We start from the raw sequence: 19,262 nt of genomic DNA, 5'->3' as shown, positions 1-19,262 counted from the left end.
CTAGAAACGGCACCGAAGGGAGAAGCTGTCCGGTAACGGAGCTTTCGCCTGTTTAAAAAACAACTAAATCTGAAGAAAAACGGACAAAAACGGCAAATATGAAGAAAAAGACAAGTTTTTATTTCTTCCTGCAACTTTTCTCTGCCTGTCTGGTGTGTGGTGTGAAAGGTAAATTGCCCTTTTTTTGTGCTAATTTGCAGTCTTTCTCTGTTTTAAGGTTGATGTTTTAAAGTTCCGCTTCTTCTTCCCTCCATTTTTTTTAAATTTACTCAGCGAAAGTGTGTTTGTTAACTTTCTGGATTCTACTGTCGGTTTGTTTTTAGTGGTTAAATATGTTCGGTATGTGATGACTTCATCTCATCTTTACACAAACGTCAATTCATCACAGGCTTTTCGGGGCGGAGGTCGTCTGAAGTGGACAAGTTCAAGCTAGCTTTGAATAAGTTGACATAAAGCGCATTACGTTCTGTTTTTGTGACTGTCCTAATTTAAAAACTGCAAAAAAAACCCCCAAAACAATAAGTTGGAATCGAACCTGTCTGCCTGTGTTTTTTTAGAACACGACAGTTGCGCCTCAGGACATTTTTGTCCGCTTTTTTAAGAAGTGTCCCACGTCCAGGCTCATCGTTCCACTTGACTAGTGTTGACCTCACACTAATGGCGCCTCGCTTTGTTGGCATTGTTGACATTTCCACGCATTGAAAGCATTAAAGCCGATGGACAGAAGGTAGAATGGCCTGATTCCCCTGCTTTCATGTCCTGCTGTAGGACCAGGGACGAGTCACCACATGTCACACCAGCAGAGTGTTCCTGGTGGGGTGATGATGTGTTTTACAAATGATCTCACACCTGGTGTTTACTTTGTGTTGTGTAACCAGCTGCTTATTTATTGTCAGATGAAAGGTGAACTTTTGACTCCTTTTGAGTTGATGAACAGTTTTTATTTCCTAATAAATGCATATCATATCCAACCATTGATTTGATCTCAAATGAAAGGACCCTAAGCGATCTGGACTGACCGTCTGAGGTTTCCACATTCATTGATTCATTTAAAAATGTTCAAGGAAGTGTCATAAAATGGTTAATGAAAGCAAATGGGGCGTCAGATTTCATATATCAACTTGAATGAAGAATTGAGTTTACTCTCTTTAAGCCTTCATAGCTGGTAAGACCATACATATTGTATTTCTCTACATCCTGTTTGAATTTTATGTCATATTCACATGCTACATTAATAAATCCACTGCTGGCTGCTGATGCAAACATGAATTCCTCAGATTACCCAGATTACCAACCTAAAATATTTTGCTTAACTTGGATCCCGACTGCTTTTTCCATTCCTCCTTCTAAAACCTCCTTATATAGACCTGTATGGCTCGCTTTAAAACTCTCCCGTTGAATAAAAATGCGTGCAGCCTGAACAGACGCACACATCCAAACATGTTTGTTCCTTGATGCTGAGAGACATGACAACTGTGGAGGATAGGTGTGGTTGCAACGGCCACAATGTTGAGTCAGTTTTCCACACGCAGCTGCCAACACGAACATGCCAGTGAATTTCTCATACACACGGAGCACGCTAAAACCTTTCCATGCTTTCAGGGACTTTGGGGGATGGGACTTGTTGCTGCTGTGTCATGCAAAATGTTTACGGGGCAGAATAACGGCTGGAGGGGAGAAGTTTTTGCCTTTTTTTTTTTAACCTGTTAGGCTAAACTCAGCAGGTTGTGTCTCACTGGACTCACCTCTCTTCTCCTGATAGGAGCGAAGTGGAAAATGGTGTTCTGTGTCAGTCTTTTCTCACGACAAGACCACTTTGAGTAACCGAGTGAACCAGGGCTAAATATAGCCAGACACTGGGCCAATGGCACAGCAGGTGTGTGTGTGTGTGTGTGTGTGTGTGTGTGGGTGGAGTTTGTGGAAGCATTAGGCAGGTATATATGAACACTTCTTAAAGTAAATCATTGCAGATCTTAAATTAAATCATTGCAGATTTTCTCGAGGTTGGAAAAAGAGGTTTGTCAATTTATCAAGCTGTGGCGTGACAGAACTTATTTACCAGGATTTTAATTTCCTGTTGAAGTGATGGAGGCTCTTATTCACAGTTAGAGTCAGATCATATGCTGATATTTATTTAGACTTGTTGTAAATCCTTACCCTTTTCTTTGCATTGAGTCTTTCTTCAGTTTAATAATATCCTTTAAGGTCAGTAAGTCTCAGAAGACTTCCTTCAGTGTCATTTCTGTAAACATCCTTGAGATTAGGTTGGAATCGCTAAAGTTGGAGATACAGATAGATTAGATGTTCTGTTGATGCAGTATAACTTTGACTTGGGTATTATATAAAGTAGATATCATAATTTGGGTCAAAACATCATGACACTTAAATGGAATACAGCTGAAAAAACGTGCTACCCTACATTCTGAAAATGAAGGATTCATTCCTGTTATAAAACAGACAAAAGGCTTATCCAAGTTTAAATTTGAGAAATTCCTTTTCCTTTGAAGTAATTTAAATTACTTCAAATTTCCAGTTGTTGGCAAGACACAGATTAAAGTGTTATTTTTCACATTTTCCCTGACATTTAATAGATCATATAATTATAATTCTATCATAAAGATAACATTTAGTTGCAGCCTTTTGTTTTGTCTGAATAAATGCTGATTTTGTATATGTGTGTATGTGTGACTGTATTGACTGTCCAGGTTGCTCTCTTCTTCAGCACTGATGCTTTCATTAGTCTTTTGCCCCCTAGGACGGTACGTTCTCCGTTTCTTCCACTGTAAATTTTAAATAGCTTCCTTAATCAATGTTTCATTACAATATGGACCATCTTCTAATTCGGGCCACTTTATTAGTGTCTGTCGCCCCACTTTCCAATCTGCCATGTTGAATATTTTACACGCTGTCATGTGAGCTGAAGGCTGAGCCACAGATGAAGTCACTGGTAGTTGAATGTACGAAGAAGCATTATTTACACAAATCTCTGCTTATATGGTCAGATAAACACAAACACCTTTAAATCATTGGAATACAGTTAAAACTCAGGCTTAGGCTGCTGATGTTTTTCATCGATCATCAATTTCTGTCACAGGACCTCAGAGAAAAGCGTGTTTTTAATGGTGCGTGATGACGGAGTGTATTTTTAGTAGGTGAACCTTGTGTTTTCATATATTTTTGAAGCAGCAGATGCCTGTAGTTGTGGAGATGCACATGAACGTTACAGGAGCTCACCTAAATCTTCAGTCCTGCTGGTTGGGTAATTGAAGGACTCAAGGCTTCATAAATTCACTTACACACACTCCTGTCTCTGGTTATTTCAGTCTGATAGAGACAGATCAACAGGACGGTCTAATGGTTGACAGTTTTCTCCTGCTTCACCAGTCGAGAACATGCTTTAATAAAGGGTGTGTGTGTGTGTGTGTGTGTGTGTGTGTGTGTGTGTGCGTGTGTGTGTGTGTGTGTTGCAGACATTAGTTCTTGACTTTCTGGAACACTGAGTTCCCACACTTGCCTGCCAGCACATATGTTTGAGCATCCGAGGATAAGCAGCGGAGTGTTTAATGTTTATGGGCCCGTGGATAATTAGTGCACACGCTGGTAAAGGCACTTTCATGCCTTTATCAGCGTGTGCACACGTGGAACATATATGGACTCACGACTTTAACTTCTTAGGCTCAAGTCAAAGCAAGCTTGGATCTGGATTTGAAACATTTATTTTAAAGTTACTCTGCCACCCAAAGTTTTTTTTTAATAAAGATATTGTTTTTCATGGTTATCATCGGTGGTGCTTCACACCCTGCAACTGACTTCTGAGAGCCGGTTAATCCAGATGTGTTCTGTCTGTTGTTGTAATCTCTTCTGAGCTCTGTGAAAGGGTTGAGTTTCATTTTTATCTGGTCTCCTGCCCGTAACATGGTCACGAGTCAAGTGTGTCGACTCAGACCGCTGATTGATCCTCTCAACAGCAGCTGATTAGCCACTATTGACCCCATCTCCTGTGAGTCTGCTACAGAAACATGTGTGTCATGTGTTGTTCTGTCACTTAGTCATTTAGAAGATGTAAACATGACATTATTTAGTGCTAAATTCAGCCAGTAACTTACAGTATGAGGTTTTATTAAAGTGGTGTGTATACAGAGTCAAACTTTACATTCTTTTTACTGGGTCTCATGATGGGATTCTTGCTCCAGCCGCTCTGTATTTCTGTTCTGGTATTTGAGGCATCATGGGAAATGCACAGACCGTGACTCATAAGGAGAGGGAAAAGCACAATGCCCTGTAGAAATGACCCACAATGCATTATTACACAGTGTGTCAGTGTCGCTGTGGTCAGGATAAAGTTGGGCAAAGTGTTTACTGCTTTTAGCGCTGACACTTTGCATCCGTCAGCATCCAGCCAATCAGGTAGCTTCAATTCAACGACCCCTATGACTTCTGTTGTCTCTTCAGCACAATAGAAGTAAATATGTTCCTGTTTGTTGCATTAACATCTATAAATAGTCATTTAAAAAGATTTAATAGTCGTGTATCTGTCGATAGAGACGTTAACAGAAATGATCTGGATGTCTTGTCATTCAGGTTTAAGTTTCTCAGGTTTCTTCCGTCAAAATATTCTTGGAATGTGATTTATTCAACATTATTATTTGTCCGCTCGGAAATGATTTCCTGAAGGGAGCCATCTGCCAGTGAAGGAAGGGCGGGTGTCTTCCTTCCCAAAGATAAACAGACAGAAACAGGCGTCGCTGGCACTGCCAACACGTTCTTATCCAAAAGATAATAGCAGTCCCATGTGATGCTGGAGCACTTCAAGGCCACGAGGCAGGATCCAGCACTGATATCCCTGGGTGTGTGTGTGTGTGTGTTTGTGTGTGTGTGTGAAGTGTGGTTCACAGGATAATCAACAGTCTCTTTGTATCCCATCCTCCTTTCCCTCATGAATATTACATAAATAGACTCTCTGCTAATGGACAGTAAATAGAGACCAGATTTTGAAAATAGATTCCCATAAACAACATAACTTCAGCACGTTGTTCATGTCAGGTAAAAGAAAACAGATATGATGGAGTGATGAAGAGGAGGCAGCGAAGGGTTAGAGGAGACACACCGATGCACAGGAAGTCTCCTTCAACTGCCTTTTTCAGCCGTGGTCTTGTGGCTTCCGTGAACCTTATTCTCAGTAGTACTAAACACCACTTTGCTTTACTATAGAAGTCTAAAAAAAACATTTGTCTACTCCCACGAGTCTGTTTTGGTTCAGGCGGGAAGAGGTACCCCATTTAAGCCCCGAGAAAAACTGGGTTGGAGATCCTCTTTGGGCTCTGTGATACTGAAACCACCAATTTCACACTTGGAGACCGATCTCAGTTTCTGAAGCAATTATCATAATGAGACGTCTTCAGTCATTAATGTGCTTTATGTGTTTGTGGGTGTTAGAACACCAATTATCGACTTCCTCCATATTCTGAGTGTCAAAATAGAAGAAAATTGAAAAGCTCTGTTGAATATTTGACATCACTGATATATAATTCTTCATTTCTTGGTTTTGCCATGAGAGTACACCCAGTGTTTGGAAACGAAATGCTTTCTGACTGTGAATCGGAGCTCATGAACTGACATGATTTCCCTGATGTGAGCCGGCAGAACTTTCGAGTTTGGGCGGCTTTGAGTCTGGTGGAAGCGTCCAGAGTTTGGGTTGTGTTTACAGACTGGTGACGACGGCTTACTCAGCTGTTAATACCGTCACATCTGAACTGCAGCAGCTGGTTGGCTCTTGCACAATAAGGGAACGGCAGGAACAATTCAATCATTTCTCTACTATGATCTGTTTTTTTGACAGTATTTCTTTTCTCTGGCATATTTTTGCAAAATCTTTAATGTAAAAAACAACTCAAGTGTCCTTTTAGAATAAAAACTGATTTGTTCGATGAGAGCCAGCAGTACTTTGAGGGTTAAGTTTTAAGCTTTGCATTGGGTTTCCCATATTGTGGTATTTACCTTGTCCCCCCCACCCTCTCCAGGTGATTACTGTGAGGTGGACATGTGCAGTAACGGTGGAACCTGTGTGACAGGGGCCGGAGCTCCGTTCATCTGCATCTGCCCGGATGGCTTCTCTGGGGAGACCTGCAACGAGACGGAGACCGGTAAGCCCCCCCCAGGACGAACAAGACTAAACGTTTTGGTGGTTCCACTTCAAACATGCAGCTTTAGCAGCAAATCATCACCCAGGCACTAACCTCTGATGAACCTCCTTCTTCTCTGAAGGGCCCTGCACCCCCAACCCGTGTAAGAACGAGGGCGTTTGTGAAGTGACTGGTCAGTCCCGCCGCGGTGACGTCTTTAGCGAGTACGTCTGCAAGTGCCAGCCAGGCTTTGAGGGAGTCCACTGCCAGAACAGTGAGTGTGTGCTCCTTTTTTTACAGCCGTTATACAATCATCATCGTTACTCTGGGGTTTATCATCTTATAAATATGAAATCCAGGGTCATTTTCTTGTTCCAAATTAAACGTTTCCGTGTTGATATCCTCGTACCAATTGTATACGCACCATCCTTTACCACCAGCGACTAGCGGTCTGTAGAGGTGGTGTGTGTTGTGAACCTGGCACACTGACACCGAGACAACTGCCACGAGGCCGGCCACCAGACAGGCAGCTGTCGTCCTGACAACTTCATTTGTGCATCACCCTGATTGAACCGGTTTGGTTCAATCAGGGTCAGCAGCCTTGGAGAGGAGAACAGTGGGAGCGCAAGCTGCACTTCATTCTCCTCCAGTACCCCCCCCCCACACACACACACACAAACACACACATATACACCTACACACACACACAGACAGATGGCTGCTGTTGGTGTGATTAGCAAGATAAACGCCTTTTTATCTTGTTTTTGATCATGTGTGCTTTTTATCATAGGTGTCCAAGGGGCAGATTTATTTTCACAAACAGGTAACGACATAAATGAGACTTTAGAATGACAGAATGTGTGTGTGTTTGGGGTTTTGCTCTATGGTCACTTCTCCTTCTTGAATCAAGGTGCTCTGTTTCCTCTTGTTCCTATGATAACACTGTGGAAATGATCGGTGTGTGTACTGATCTGCAGAAACGCTGTAGCATGCATGCTAGCTGTGTTCTGTCTGTCAGGCTGAAAACGTAACCCACACCACCTCCATCACACACAATTCCCCGCATTTAAGCCTCGACAACTCATTATCTTTTAACAAGTCCACCCAAGTGTTTCCTGTTTGTGTTTTATTTCACCCCCAAAAACCACAAATCACAGCTCATCAGATCTTAGACCTTCACGCGTCCCTCCGGAAGGAGAATCTGGCGGCGCTGCCAGATTTACGGCTCTCTGCAGACGCCACATTTACACTAATTAGATAATGCCTGCAGGATAATGAAGAGGGGAGTTTATTTGACCGTGTTGGTTCACGAGAGCCCCCCCAACTCCACCCAGCTACTGATGACCATGTTGTGACAGCTTAAGTGGGCCTTATTGGGGGGGTGGTGAAGCGTGATATGCTCATGACAGCAGGCTTTTATGATTCTTGTGAAACTGAGGAGACAGGATGCAAATAGACAAATAATCTGACAGGATGATGCAGATATTCATGATCGTCTGCTCAGACGTCCTTAAAGCATAACGGAAAAGAAGTTAAAAAATGTAAGAGTTTTTATTAACACGTAGTTCTTATAAATCACTGCTGAATTAAACGTCTCATTCTGGGTCTAAAACTCCAAAGAAACCCATGAAGAGTAAGAAAATCTGCTCTGGATAAACCTTAATCCTGCTCATCCCACAAGAACAACCACACACAGCCCATAGCCTCATATAATCACTGTTTAACACACACACACACACACACACACACACACACACACACACACACACACACACACACACACACACAGGAGGGATGTGTGTGTGTGTGTGTGTGTGTGTGTGTGTGTTCTAGCCAACAGAAAGTGGCGGTCCACGCTGAGCGCTCGCAACGTCAGCGCCGCTACTGTTGCCAGGCGGAAAAGTTAACGTGGAGGCGGAACGGTGAATTAAATCTGCCCTCCTGACAATGTCACACTCTCTCCTCAGGTCTGACTGCAGATCCTGACAATCCTGTCAAATTGGCCTCTGCGTGTGCATGTGTGTGTATGTGTGTGTTTCAAGTACAGAGGAAATGAAGCTGCTCATTTCAATTCGCTTGGAGCTGATGGATTTTTCTTGTTCCTGATCTCTCAACTCCAGATTTTCATAGCAGATTAAGGATCTTATTTGCTTGTTGGGAGTCACTTAAGGGGATGTGTGTGTTTATGTGTGTGTGTTCAGTTGTTCCAGAGGGGTGTGGCTGCCATCCACGCCCCGTGTTGATTCAGGATGTGTGTGTGTGTTTCGTGTGTGGCTCTCTTTGTTTGCATTAACAATCTGTGTCATGCTTTTAGTTTATGTAGCTAATTACTTCCCAGGATTCATGGCGTGGTCTTCGGGTTCCAGAAGCAGCCGTGAGCCGTGAACCAATAACAGGTTTCAGGGCCATCATGAGTCGATCAGAGGGTGTGTTCGTAAACACAGATCAATGCAGCTGATATGACAGACTGGAACCGCCATGACTGAGTTAAATTACAGGCTTACAGTAAACCCCCGCACCCACATCGGATCAGTCGACACTTCAGAGATCCCAGTTTATCATTTTAAAAAATACATTCTCTTTGCTTTCTAATCCATTCATTTGTCAGGACCATATGTGACCATAAATGGAGCTGAATTCCTTTTAAATGTTCAGTAAAGGGGAATTTACACTGGTTTTAAAAAGAGGACATGAAGTCATGGGGAGTCGGTTTCATCACGAACAGAAAGCAGAATTAAAACACTTATAAATATGGATCACACCTGACGACACCAGATGCACATTTAAACAGTCCTGATCCAAAAGGGTTCATTCATTCATTCATTTATTTACATCGACCTGCCATAGAAACACAGATTTTACTCAAACATTCTGGAAATACATTTTACAACCCTAGAAGTTTCAACTCCAGACAGAGATGAGATCCAGAGTTATTCTGGTTGTTGCTCAGTTACACATCTGGAAACCCTTCAGCTGGTTTGCATTCAATAACCTTATTATGGTTTTATCTGGTGACCATAATTTCCTCGCAGCGCCCCCGTTGGTTGCTCTGCCATGGCAACAGCGAGCGGTGATTAAACATACAGTATGTAATTTCCGTACGTTGGGTCATCATCGGTTAGAAGACAAGACTAACGTTTCTTCTCTGCTTCAGTATCTCGACAAACGTTGTGCGTAAACGGCGTGAGGGTGACACTCCTAACAGTTACACCTTCATCTCTCACTTGACAGTTAGCTTAGCTTAGCTCCTAGCCAGCTGACCTTGGCTCTGCATCGATCTGACGTTGGTATTGGCTTTCGCTTCACGCTGGGACGGATATCGATGCTCTGGATATTGTGGTGGTGTGCTGTTTCTGTTACGAGCTGCACGGTTTGTTGGAGGCACGCCACAGAGCGGTTGTGTATCGACGCCCCAGAAATCCATACACAGTTTGCTGATGCTGATAGTAGATGTGTTTGAGTTCTTGGCTGTGCAGTCAAGCAATGAATACGGCCACAAACCGCATCAGATAGCACAACACAGAACATTCTAAACACAGATAACAGCTGACATATACGATGGTTAGAATCGAACCCAACCCTCCGCAGAGTTCCGTTGCTGCACCTGTTGCACAGGTGTTGTGAACTTTTTCAGGAAAACTTTATTTGTACCACAAATTGTCTCTTCATAGAAGATTCTCCTCTCAATATAAGAACTGAAGAGGGTTTTTTCTCCTAGAGAAATCCTAACGGTTCATTTTCTAAAAGACTTCATCCAGTTTCTGGTTCTGTGTTCTGCTGTTTTTAGCTTCTCTACAGATGGTGTTTTAAAATATTCATCTGTTGCTAGAAATAGTTTCTTTTTGTGTGATTTTGTCATCAGAGTTTATGGATTCAAACTGTTATCCCTGTAATGGAGTGAAAATTAATGTTTTGACACGGAGATATTTATAGCAGGAGGATGTGGGAAGGGAGAAGCTGTCTATGTGTGTGCGTGCGTACGTGCATGTGTGTGTGTGTGTGTGTGCATGAGTGAGTTGGATAGAAACATTACAGTGGTGTGATAGTTTTTTTATTTTACCTTTATAAAACATCGACTGATGATTAAATTAAATCTCCTGAGCTTCACTCAAAGTCTTTTAACTGTAATCATCCTTTAAAGGATGTTTTGTCTTCATGAAGCAGGTTTTATTATCGTGATTCTGACTCCTGATTGGCTGTCCTCTCCTCATCTCACCTAGAGACACAGATAGTTTTGGTGAGGGCGCCATCAAGAGGCCATGTAGAGAATTACAAGTCAGTTAAAGCCAATGAAATGGCTTTGAGTCAGGCGTCAGAGCAAAGATGTCACTGGATGAACACCTCAGAGTCTGGGAAATCATTCGAATTTTCTTGAAATGAGTAATAAAAATATTTAATCACATGCAGCGACACTTTTATGTATTATTTAATCCACACTAAAGGTTAGAAGCTCCTCTGTCGTCCAGTCCTGTCAGCATGAAGCATCAGAACTTCTTCTAAAGCTTGGCTCCTGATCCTCACCTATTCTTCTAACCATGTCTGCTAACGGCTAACCAGCCCGCGCTAACGTTTGACTAACGTCGGGGTTTCTCTGTCCAGATGTGAACGACTGCGCCGGCCAGCCGTGTGAGAACGGCGGCTCCTGCAGGGACCTGGAGGGAGATTTCAAGTGTCACTGCCCGTCGCCGTATGTGGGCAAACGCTGCCAGCTGCGTGAGTGACGTCATCTATCCTGTGACCGTTATTTTAGTGACTTATTTAATTTATTAATGCAACAAAATGCTGTCATATGTTCAGGCTGAATGGATCCATATTAATTTACACTGAAAGAAGTGGGGGTGGGACGGCAGCTCATGTTAGGATCAATAGTTGGCGTTGAGAGAGCGTTCCAAAAGACGAATCAATAATTCATCATTAATTCATTGTTCATCTCTCTGATGACCTTTTCTCTTACTTGTAATTCATAATTATAAATTATTAATTCCTTGCATGTAAACTGCAGCCAGAGTTTAAAGATGAGCAACAGAATGAAGGTGTGCTTAGTTTCAGGCCTTTTTTGAAGGTTATTGTTTTGCTAAGTTTGCTTTAAAGGGTGAAATTTGTGTCTGATGTGGGTTCGCCTCCTGCTTCTCCCAACAGGCTGCATCTCTCTGCTCGGCCTGGAGGGCGGCGGCATCGCCGAGTCCCAGATCTCAGCCTCCTCCGTCCGCTACAGCATGCTGGGCCTGCAGCGCTGGGGGCCCGAGCTGGTGCGCCTTCACAACAAAGGGCTGGTGAACGCCTGGAGCGCTGCTGCGCACGACAAGAACCCGTGGATAGAGGTGAGACAGGTGGCCACAGAGGGAGAGACAGGCAGCGGGAAGGAGAGAGTTGACCGTCTTTAACGCTTTCAGATCAACATGCAGAGGACGATGCGCTTCACCGGCATTGTGACGCAGGGCGCCAGTCGCATCGGGACGGCCGAGTTCATCAAGGCCTTCAAGGTGGCCTCCAGTCTGGATGGGAGGACGTACACCATGTACAGGACCGACGGGGAGAGGAGGGACCACGTAAGGACAGGACTGAGTGTTGGTTCTCTGATGGATGAAAGCCACCACTAGAGGGAGCCGTCACAACGTCATTAAAAGTCCATAGGCTGAGTTCCTCCCCTTGTTTGACCCTGATTGCCTCTTCCTCCCATCTGTGCAGGTGTTTGTCGGGAACTCGGACAACGACGGGACCAAGACCAACCTGTTCGACCCCCCCATCATCGGCCAGTACATCCGCATCGTCCCCGTGGTGTGTCGCAAGGCCTGCACCTTGCGCATGGAGCTGGTGGGCTGCGAGCTCAACGGTAAGCCCAGGTGGCGTTCAGGTCAGGTCAGCGTGTTGATGGCTGTTGGTGCCCGAAAGCGTTAAAAACGCCAGGTGGGAAGAGTCGTCCCCGACGGTGGGTTCTGCACACAGCGACGGATCGGATGTCAAAGGAATTTACTTCAGGGATGAAAATATTTGTTAGCTTGAATGCAGATGTGTCATAATCCAAACCGCGTTTCATCAGACAGATCAGATGATGTTGATTCAGAGATTAAAGATTCATCATCAACAAAACGTCTCCAGTAGACAAACATGTTTTATTGGTTCTTTTATGTCTTCATGTTTGCGTCGCTTTAATGTGAAGCCATGAATGAAGCCGCGGAACGCCGTTCTGCTGACTCTGCAGTCTCCTTTAGTGGATCAGTGTCCTCTGTTCTTCATCAGTGTCTACTCTCCTCCTCCTCCTCATCACATCTGTTTACTGCTTGACTTCCTGTCTGGTCTGAGCTACTTCCTGTCTCTCTTTCCGTTCCTCTGTTTGTCTCTTCCTGTGTTCCTCCCGCTGGTCTCACCTCCACGGCGTCTCCAAACGCTCCAGGTTGCTCTGAGCCGATGGGAATGAAGTCCCGGCTGGTGTCCAACCGCCAGATCACGGCCTCCAGCACCTTCCGCACCTGGGGCATTGAGGCCTTCACCTGGCACCCCCACTACGCCCGGCTGGACAAGCAGGGCAAAACCAACGCCTGGACGGCCGCCACCACCAACCGGTCCGAGTGGCTGCAGGTGGGATGCGGTGACACGTGAGACACGATGACATCATCACGCTGCTGTTTGTAAAGCCGTAATGCTGCTGTGTCTGCAGGTGGACCTCGGCTCCCCCAAGAAGATCACAGGGATCATCACACAGGGGGCCAAAGACTTCGGGAACGTCCAGTTTGTCACGGCCTTCAAAGTGGCTCACAGCAACGACGGGCGGGCCTGGAGCGTCGTGATGGACGGGAACACGAAGGCGGATAAGGTCAGGCCAAAAAAATAACATAAAACCAACTAAAAAAACAGAAGAAAGAAAAAACAATCAAATTTGTCAGTTGAATACGTCTGACAGTGTTTTTAAGAGACTTGTTTGTTTGTGTGTGTGTGTGTCTGATCTCTTATCACACACCAGTAAAAAAGTCTGTAGAATCTGGGTTTGATTAGTCGCAGCGAACCCAGAATCCACTGGAGCGACCGCGTGGCGTTCAGACCCACCCGCCCATTTCCAGCAGCCGACGGCCCGCCGAGCGTCCCGCTGCGTTTAACCGCTGACAGTCGTGGAGGAGTTTCAGTGTTGTGACTTTTCTTCGCTCCAAACGAAGCTTCTTCCTCCTGTTCACGTTGAAGTGATCGCGATTCTGCGTTCAGTTTGATGCCCTTTAACCTTCGTTACTTAAAATTTTACAGACTTTTTAACGTCGTACACAAGAACAAAACATAAAAGCACAAAAAGTAATACATAAATATTTTGTTTTTACTTTCAGTGCATTAAATCTTTAAATCTTCAGTGCATTAAACAACTACTTCAGACCTGTCCATAGATAAAAAGTATATTTTATTTTTGTATATTTTTTATATTTAAATGGACGTTTTGTCTTCAGAACCCTGATATTTTTTCCAATGGGAAATACACAAAATATACAATAGAGTTAATCCCTTGCGCATCAATGCTCGCGACTTAACCTCATTTTTCAAGCATTGTAACAAACTGCGTTGCTACGGCTACCGGCCGCTGCTATCTGTGTTCTGATTGGCTGATTCTCTCTCTGCAGATTTTCCCGGGCAACAGCGACAACAACGTCCACAAGAAAAACATCTTCGAGCCGCCATTCTACGGCCGATTCGTCCGCATCCTGCCGTGGGACTGGCACGAACGCATCACCCTGCGGGTCGAGCTGCTTGGCTGTGACGAGTAGCTCTGCCCCCCCCCCACACACACACACACATTTCCTCTCCTTCCTTTCCCCTTCCTCCTCCTCCTCATCCCTCCTTCCTCCTTTCTTCCTTTTCATCCTTCACTGCCTTGCTCTCAGCCCTAGGGGGCAGCAAACACAGGAGTAGCTCGCCAGCGCTCTGACCCTGGCCTGTTGGGGGTGGGAGATGTGACCCCCCCCCCTCACCAACCAATCACTGCTCCCGGTTCAGCTCCACATCTCCCCTCCGTCTGTTTCCTGGACCAATCACTCATCTCCTCCAACCGAACAGAATCTGAGGTCACGCCACAAAACGACTGTTCATCTCCTGTCTTACTCAGCAGAACCTGGGTCAGATTTAACCTGCTGTCCCCCCCCCCCGGTGTCAGACGTCTGGGGGCCACTGGACTGCTACTGTATCAGTTGGTGCTGTCTATACCCTGATCCTAGATCAGCGCTAGGACCATCGAACCTCCAAGACCCACAGCTGGTGATGTACATACGCTTCACTTCCTGTCCACACACACACACACACACACACACACACACACACACACACACAGCGGTTCAACGGAAATCAGATAAACTGACGCGTCTCCTGTGTCCGTTTGATGAGAAACTCACTTGTTGTTCAGTCCGAAAAAAATCATTCTAAAGCAAATTTTCTGTTTTCTTGTCGTTTTAGTCGAATATTCAGGATGTGCTTGTGTCTCTCCTCAGAGGTTTGGACTCCTTTGGACACCAGAACCTTCTGTTCATCGTTATTTGACCTGCTTTAGAGTTTAGACATCTGTCAATACATGATTCTATCATGGGTGAAGCAGCAAAATCACAGGAGAGCAAACACTTTTACGAGGATCTTTATTTTAAGCGTTTGAAAGCGTTTCCAGACTAAGCGTCTTCTTCTTCTTCTTTGTGGGACGTTGTTTGGAGTCCCCCGCGCTGAAGCTCGTTGGTCCATTTAGAGATAACACACCACGTGGGATTCACTCGTGAACACACGCGTGTGTTCACTCCCGCCGCCGTGGGGCGGGGCCACGGCTGAGCCTCCAGTCGGTGTAATCTCAGAGCAGACGGGCAGGACGTTATAAACGTGGGACAAAAAGCTGGTGGTGGAACGAGTCCTGGGGGCAGGGGGGGGTCTGTGTGTGGGGGTGCCCTGACCCAGTGCAGCATGGGGGCTAAAAACACACGCTTGTTTTGAATTCCTTCACCACTCCTCCAGTAAATGTCACGTTTCACACACGGCTTTCAGACGACGACGGCTGCTGCTGCAGACGCCCACTGAACTGCCCGACTAGATTCACTCAGCGGCACCGTTCCATTTTCTTTTTATTGCACTTCGATGTTCGTGTTCTCATATTTGAAATATCAGAAAAGCGAAATGTAGAAGAAAAAAACAGTTTTGTGTGTAAATAGTGATTTAAAGGACGTTTAGTGTTACTGCTTCGGGTTGAACATGTGACCCGACTGCCATATTTCTGCTTCTGCCCCCCCCCCCCCGTGGTATTCTGAATCTTTCCACCCCATTAGTTGTGTATTATGGGCTTGTGCAATATGATCCTGTGTTAGTTTGATAAGGATGATGAACCGTTGGAGACGCGTGAGCGGGGCGGCACCTGCCGATGGGCGTCGGGGTCAAACGCTGTAGATTGTTATGTCGGGCGGTTCCATCATCCGTCACCCGTTACTCCTGCATGCATGCGATCCACCTGTTTGATTCTATGGGTGACGTGGTTTGGTTACTTTTCTAGATGTTCATTAACGTTCGAGTTTTTGTAAATATTTTGTTTCTTCGCTTTTCAGTTTTTCTATGACTGACTTAAAAAAAAAGAGGCTTTGATGTATTTTTATGTCATTTCTTGCTGATTGTTAACTCAGAGAATTTAAACTGGATTTGAAGTTTGTTTTTTTTATTCCAGTGTTGTATTTCTAAGAGGTTTCCTTCCATGTTTTTGCCTTTGTATCTGAAAATGAAGAATAAATAAAGACCTAAGAACGACTTTCTCATAGACTGACTGCTTTGAACAACATATCAATAAATGTGTGTGAATATTGATCTTGATCAATATGAAAATCCAGATGAAACAGGAAACGGATCCTGAGTTGTCTGAGCAGGAAGGATCCTGGAAACGACTTCCTTCCAGAAGAACGGCGTCGGGAAGAGGAAACGGAGACGCGACACTTCGTTTACTGACGGTTAGAACCCCTAATATCAATGTTGAGTCAGCGATAAACTCTTCTTCTTCTTCGTCTTCTTCTCGAGTAAAGAGAAGACTTTAAATGGCAGAGCTGATTTGTTATTGCAGCTCATTTTCTCCTCATCTTTTCATCAGACTCACGCAGAGTGCTGGAGTCTTCTCTCCTGTCGCTCATTTACTAGAGTCTTCCTCTCTAATCATGTCTCACACTCAAACACACACACACACACACACACACACACACACACACACACACAAATGACAGCGTATGACTGCAAACCTCTCCAATGCAAACACACTCATCTCTTGCTCTTTTATGTCATCTCTCTCTCTTCTCAGAGCTCCACTCGTTTATTCCCTGGGTCTGAATTACACCCTTCCAACGCCGCCGTCCCCCAGCCGTTTACAGGGGCCGCTGGTATGTGGCCCCCCAGGCCAGAACCTTTCATGTGTGTCTTTGGGAAGAGTGTTGGTCTGGGAAACTGCTGTCGTACTGGTTTGGGTGTGTGTGTGTCTGTAGGGGGGGTGGTCTGCAAAAAGCATCCTGTGAAATAAATAAAAGCATGTGATTGTTCATGCCTTCGTTTAAAGGAACAGTTCACCCAAAAATGTTCCCCTGGTGTCGACACGAAGTCGGCTGAAGCTTCTTCTGTTAGCTGAAACGGCTAGCCAGTGTCCTGCTGAAAGACTGAAGAAGATGAAGAACAAAACCCACAAGAGGAAGATCACCTGACTTCCCATCAACACTGGGGGGAGGTGAAGTCACTGCTAATTGCTAACATTTGTTAATTAGCGCTAATCACAAAATATAACTTAGTTATTTTTTTCACAAAGCAAACATTTCAGATCTTTAAAATTCGATCTAAATCAGCATCTGGATGTTTTTTCTGATATTTTTTAGATATCAGTGGAAACTTTGAGCTGCTGGTCGTCACACGTGAGCCTTCAGGCATCACTACCTGCAGCGTGCCGGCGTGAAACAATAGTGAACCGACTGCTGCCAGAAAGGAAATCCCAGGCGAGGAAGCCCTTTTTTTTTTTGAAGTCATCACACATTTTTGCTTCCAGAGCTCATATTTAGGGCGGAGCCGCGAGGCGATTGGTGCTCAGCTGGGAGGGAAGAGCGGCGCTCCAAGGCTGGAACGATTCAAGGCCGGAACCAGTGGAGCCTGACGGAGACGATGAGTTCACCGGATGGAGCGAAACGTTTTTGGTCAGACCCCCACCCACAAGATCTGGGACTCCTGCCATCAGATGATTAGCGTCTGCTAGCCGTGACCGTAGCATTAGAGCTAGGAGACTCGCAGAACCTCCAAGATGAATTTCTAATGCTCCCACATTATAATAGTGTCTGTTAATATTGATTATTTGTCTCTTTAGCGCAACAGTATCAAACTGCTAATAGTGATAGGTACACACACCTGGGACTGGGACGCATGCTAATGCTTTTAGCATTCACACAAAGCTTAGGGATGAATTAGTTTTATCTCTACGCTTCAAACTTCACATTTGCATTAAATCATCTCTTTACATAAGCATTAGCATATTGACATTGCATGCTATTGCTAGCATGCTAGCACCCTGCCACACAGCCTCAGGCTCTCTCGCTTGGCGGCGCCGGCCCACTGGAATTCTGGGTGATTTGATTTCTCTAAAAATAATGGAAAATGTGAATATGGACTGAGACGACGCCTTGATTAGCGACTGCGGGAGCAATTTTTAAAACCAAATTGCGGACGTTCCGCTCGTCTTCCATTAGCCTGAGGCCGCTGCTGACTAGACGACCCCTGAACCCACCATCTTACCCCCCCACCCCCACCCCAGTTATGTGTTGTCTGCTGGGTGTCAGTCAAGTCAGGAAACGGCGTTGACGGTGGGCCGACTGCAGAGGAAAATATTGCGTGCAGGACTTTGAATTCAGGGGGAGTCTGAGGGTTTTCCTGAGGGGTGTGGATGGGTGGGGGGGCAGTAGCATCCAGAGGAGGCTGAGTGCCAGTGTCATGAGGGCATCTTCCATCTGTACCCCCCTACACCCTCGGCGGACTGCAGGAATGCTGCTTTTGTTTTCCGCAGCGACTGTTTTTATCCGACCCCTGACTGAACTCTGAGCTGGAGGGGGGGGGGGGGGGCGAGGACGCGTCTCCGCTCCAGGAGACGACGCCCACATGTGTTTTTTATTCGTCTCGACTAAATTTATTTGTTTCCACGCAGAGGGTCGACTCAGAAACACAAACACCTGACGGTACGCGGCTCTGGCGGGGTCGGCGATGGGACGTCCTGCGTTGCATCATCCGGGGGGAATGCAGTAAAGCACACCTGCCTGTTAACCGTTAACGGGGACTCAAACCAGTTAAACCGGCGCGTTTAAACCTGCACACATGTATCTGTTTTGATCGCGATCAGCCACGTTTTTGGTGGGATGAGGTCACGGGGAGGGGTCAGTTGTGATGACCTGACCCTCATTTTAAGCAGGCAATTAGATGGAAGGTTTGCATCGCCGGTTCGGGGTGGGAGGATCTCCACGGATACTCCTGTGGGCTGAACCGTTACCGTTATCTGACTGCGGTCACATTTAGTTCAAATTCATCGTCACGTTTTTCCGTTCTCTCTCCAGCCGGCTGTTCTTTACGGAAGGAATATTAAACATCTAAATAATAATACAAGACGGTTGATAGGAGGGTAACCGGGAGGGAAGTAGGACGGAACGGCAGCCTGGAACCTTCTGATAAATATATCAATCTGATAAGCAGTTTAAAAAGTTGATATAGTCCGGCAACCTCAGATTTGGGTCAGATTATAGTTTGCCAGGAGCGGCGACTGGTTCCGTTACAAGCAGGATGCTAGATTAAGCCTCAAAGTGTGTCATGTAATCAGGCGTGGGGCCACTGACCCCCCAAGGAGACGCTCGCTTCTGGTGATGATGATGGAGTGAGTTCCTGCTTCTTTTAGGGTTTGGATTGGGCTAACTCCATCATGGATGGAGTTCATCCCCCCAGGCACAACGGAGAGCGCATGTGTCAAACTCAAGGCCCGGGGGCCGAATGTGGCCCTCCGCATCATTTTATGTGGCCCGCCAACATGAAATGACCTTTTACTCGACCTTAAAAATAAATAGGTCAAAAGTGTGCTTTGACCAAAACTCCATTTCCCACAATGCAGTAAATAAACCCATTTTAACTTTGGCAAAACATTTGAAC

The 19,262-nt window shown here is 45.3% G+C and overlaps 1 protein-coding gene across 2 annotated transcripts; it reads left to right on the top strand.

Annotated features, from left to right (window-relative positions):
• Positions 1–15,866, top strand: mfge8b (milk fat globule EGF and factor V/VIII domain containing b). Of its 2 annotated transcripts, XM_068313276.1 has the most exons (11): positions 1–168; positions 6,021–6,143; positions 6,265–6,396; positions 6,913–6,945; positions 10,722–10,835; positions 11,262–11,443; positions 11,516–11,671; positions 11,811–11,955; positions 12,517–12,701; positions 12,781–12,936; positions 13,724–15,866. In XM_068313276.1, the coding sequence occupies exons 1-11, from the start codon at positions 99–101 to the stop codon at positions 13,865–13,867; spliced, it is 1,440 nt and encodes a 479-aa protein (XP_068169377.1). In that variant the 5' UTR covers positions 1–98; the 3' UTR covers positions 13,868–15,866. The 2 variants fall into 2 exon arrangements, with proteins under 2 accessions (XP_068169377.1, XP_068169378.1); XM_068313277.1 differs by lacking the exon at positions 6,913–6,945.
• The last annotated feature ends 3,396 nt before the right edge of the window (positions 15,867–19,262 follow it).

This window comes from Antennarius striatus, chromosome 4 (genome assembly GCF_040054535.1).
Source record: "Antennarius striatus isolate MH-2024 chromosome 4, ASM4005453v1, whole genome shotgun sequence".
NCBI lineage: Eukaryota > Metazoa > Chordata > Actinopteri > Lophiiformes > Antennariidae > Antennarius > Antennarius striatus.
This window is presented reverse-complemented; position numbering and strand designations above follow the sequence as displayed.

Excerpts from the sequence above, each read along its gene's own strand:
- mfge8b (XM_068313276.1), top strand. The coding sequence starts at position 99 with ATGAAGAAAAAGACAAGTTTTTATTTCTTCCTGCAACTTTTCTCTGCC. Across the intron at positions 6,946-10,721 it reads AGATTTATTTTCACAAACAG|ATGTGAACGACTGCGCCGGC; the intron begins GTAACGACATAA and ends TTCTCTGTCCAG. Across the intron at positions 11,672-11,810 it reads ACGGGGAGAGGAGGGACCAC|GTGTTTGTCGGGAACTCGGA; the intron begins GTAAGGACAGGA and ends CCATCTGTGCAG.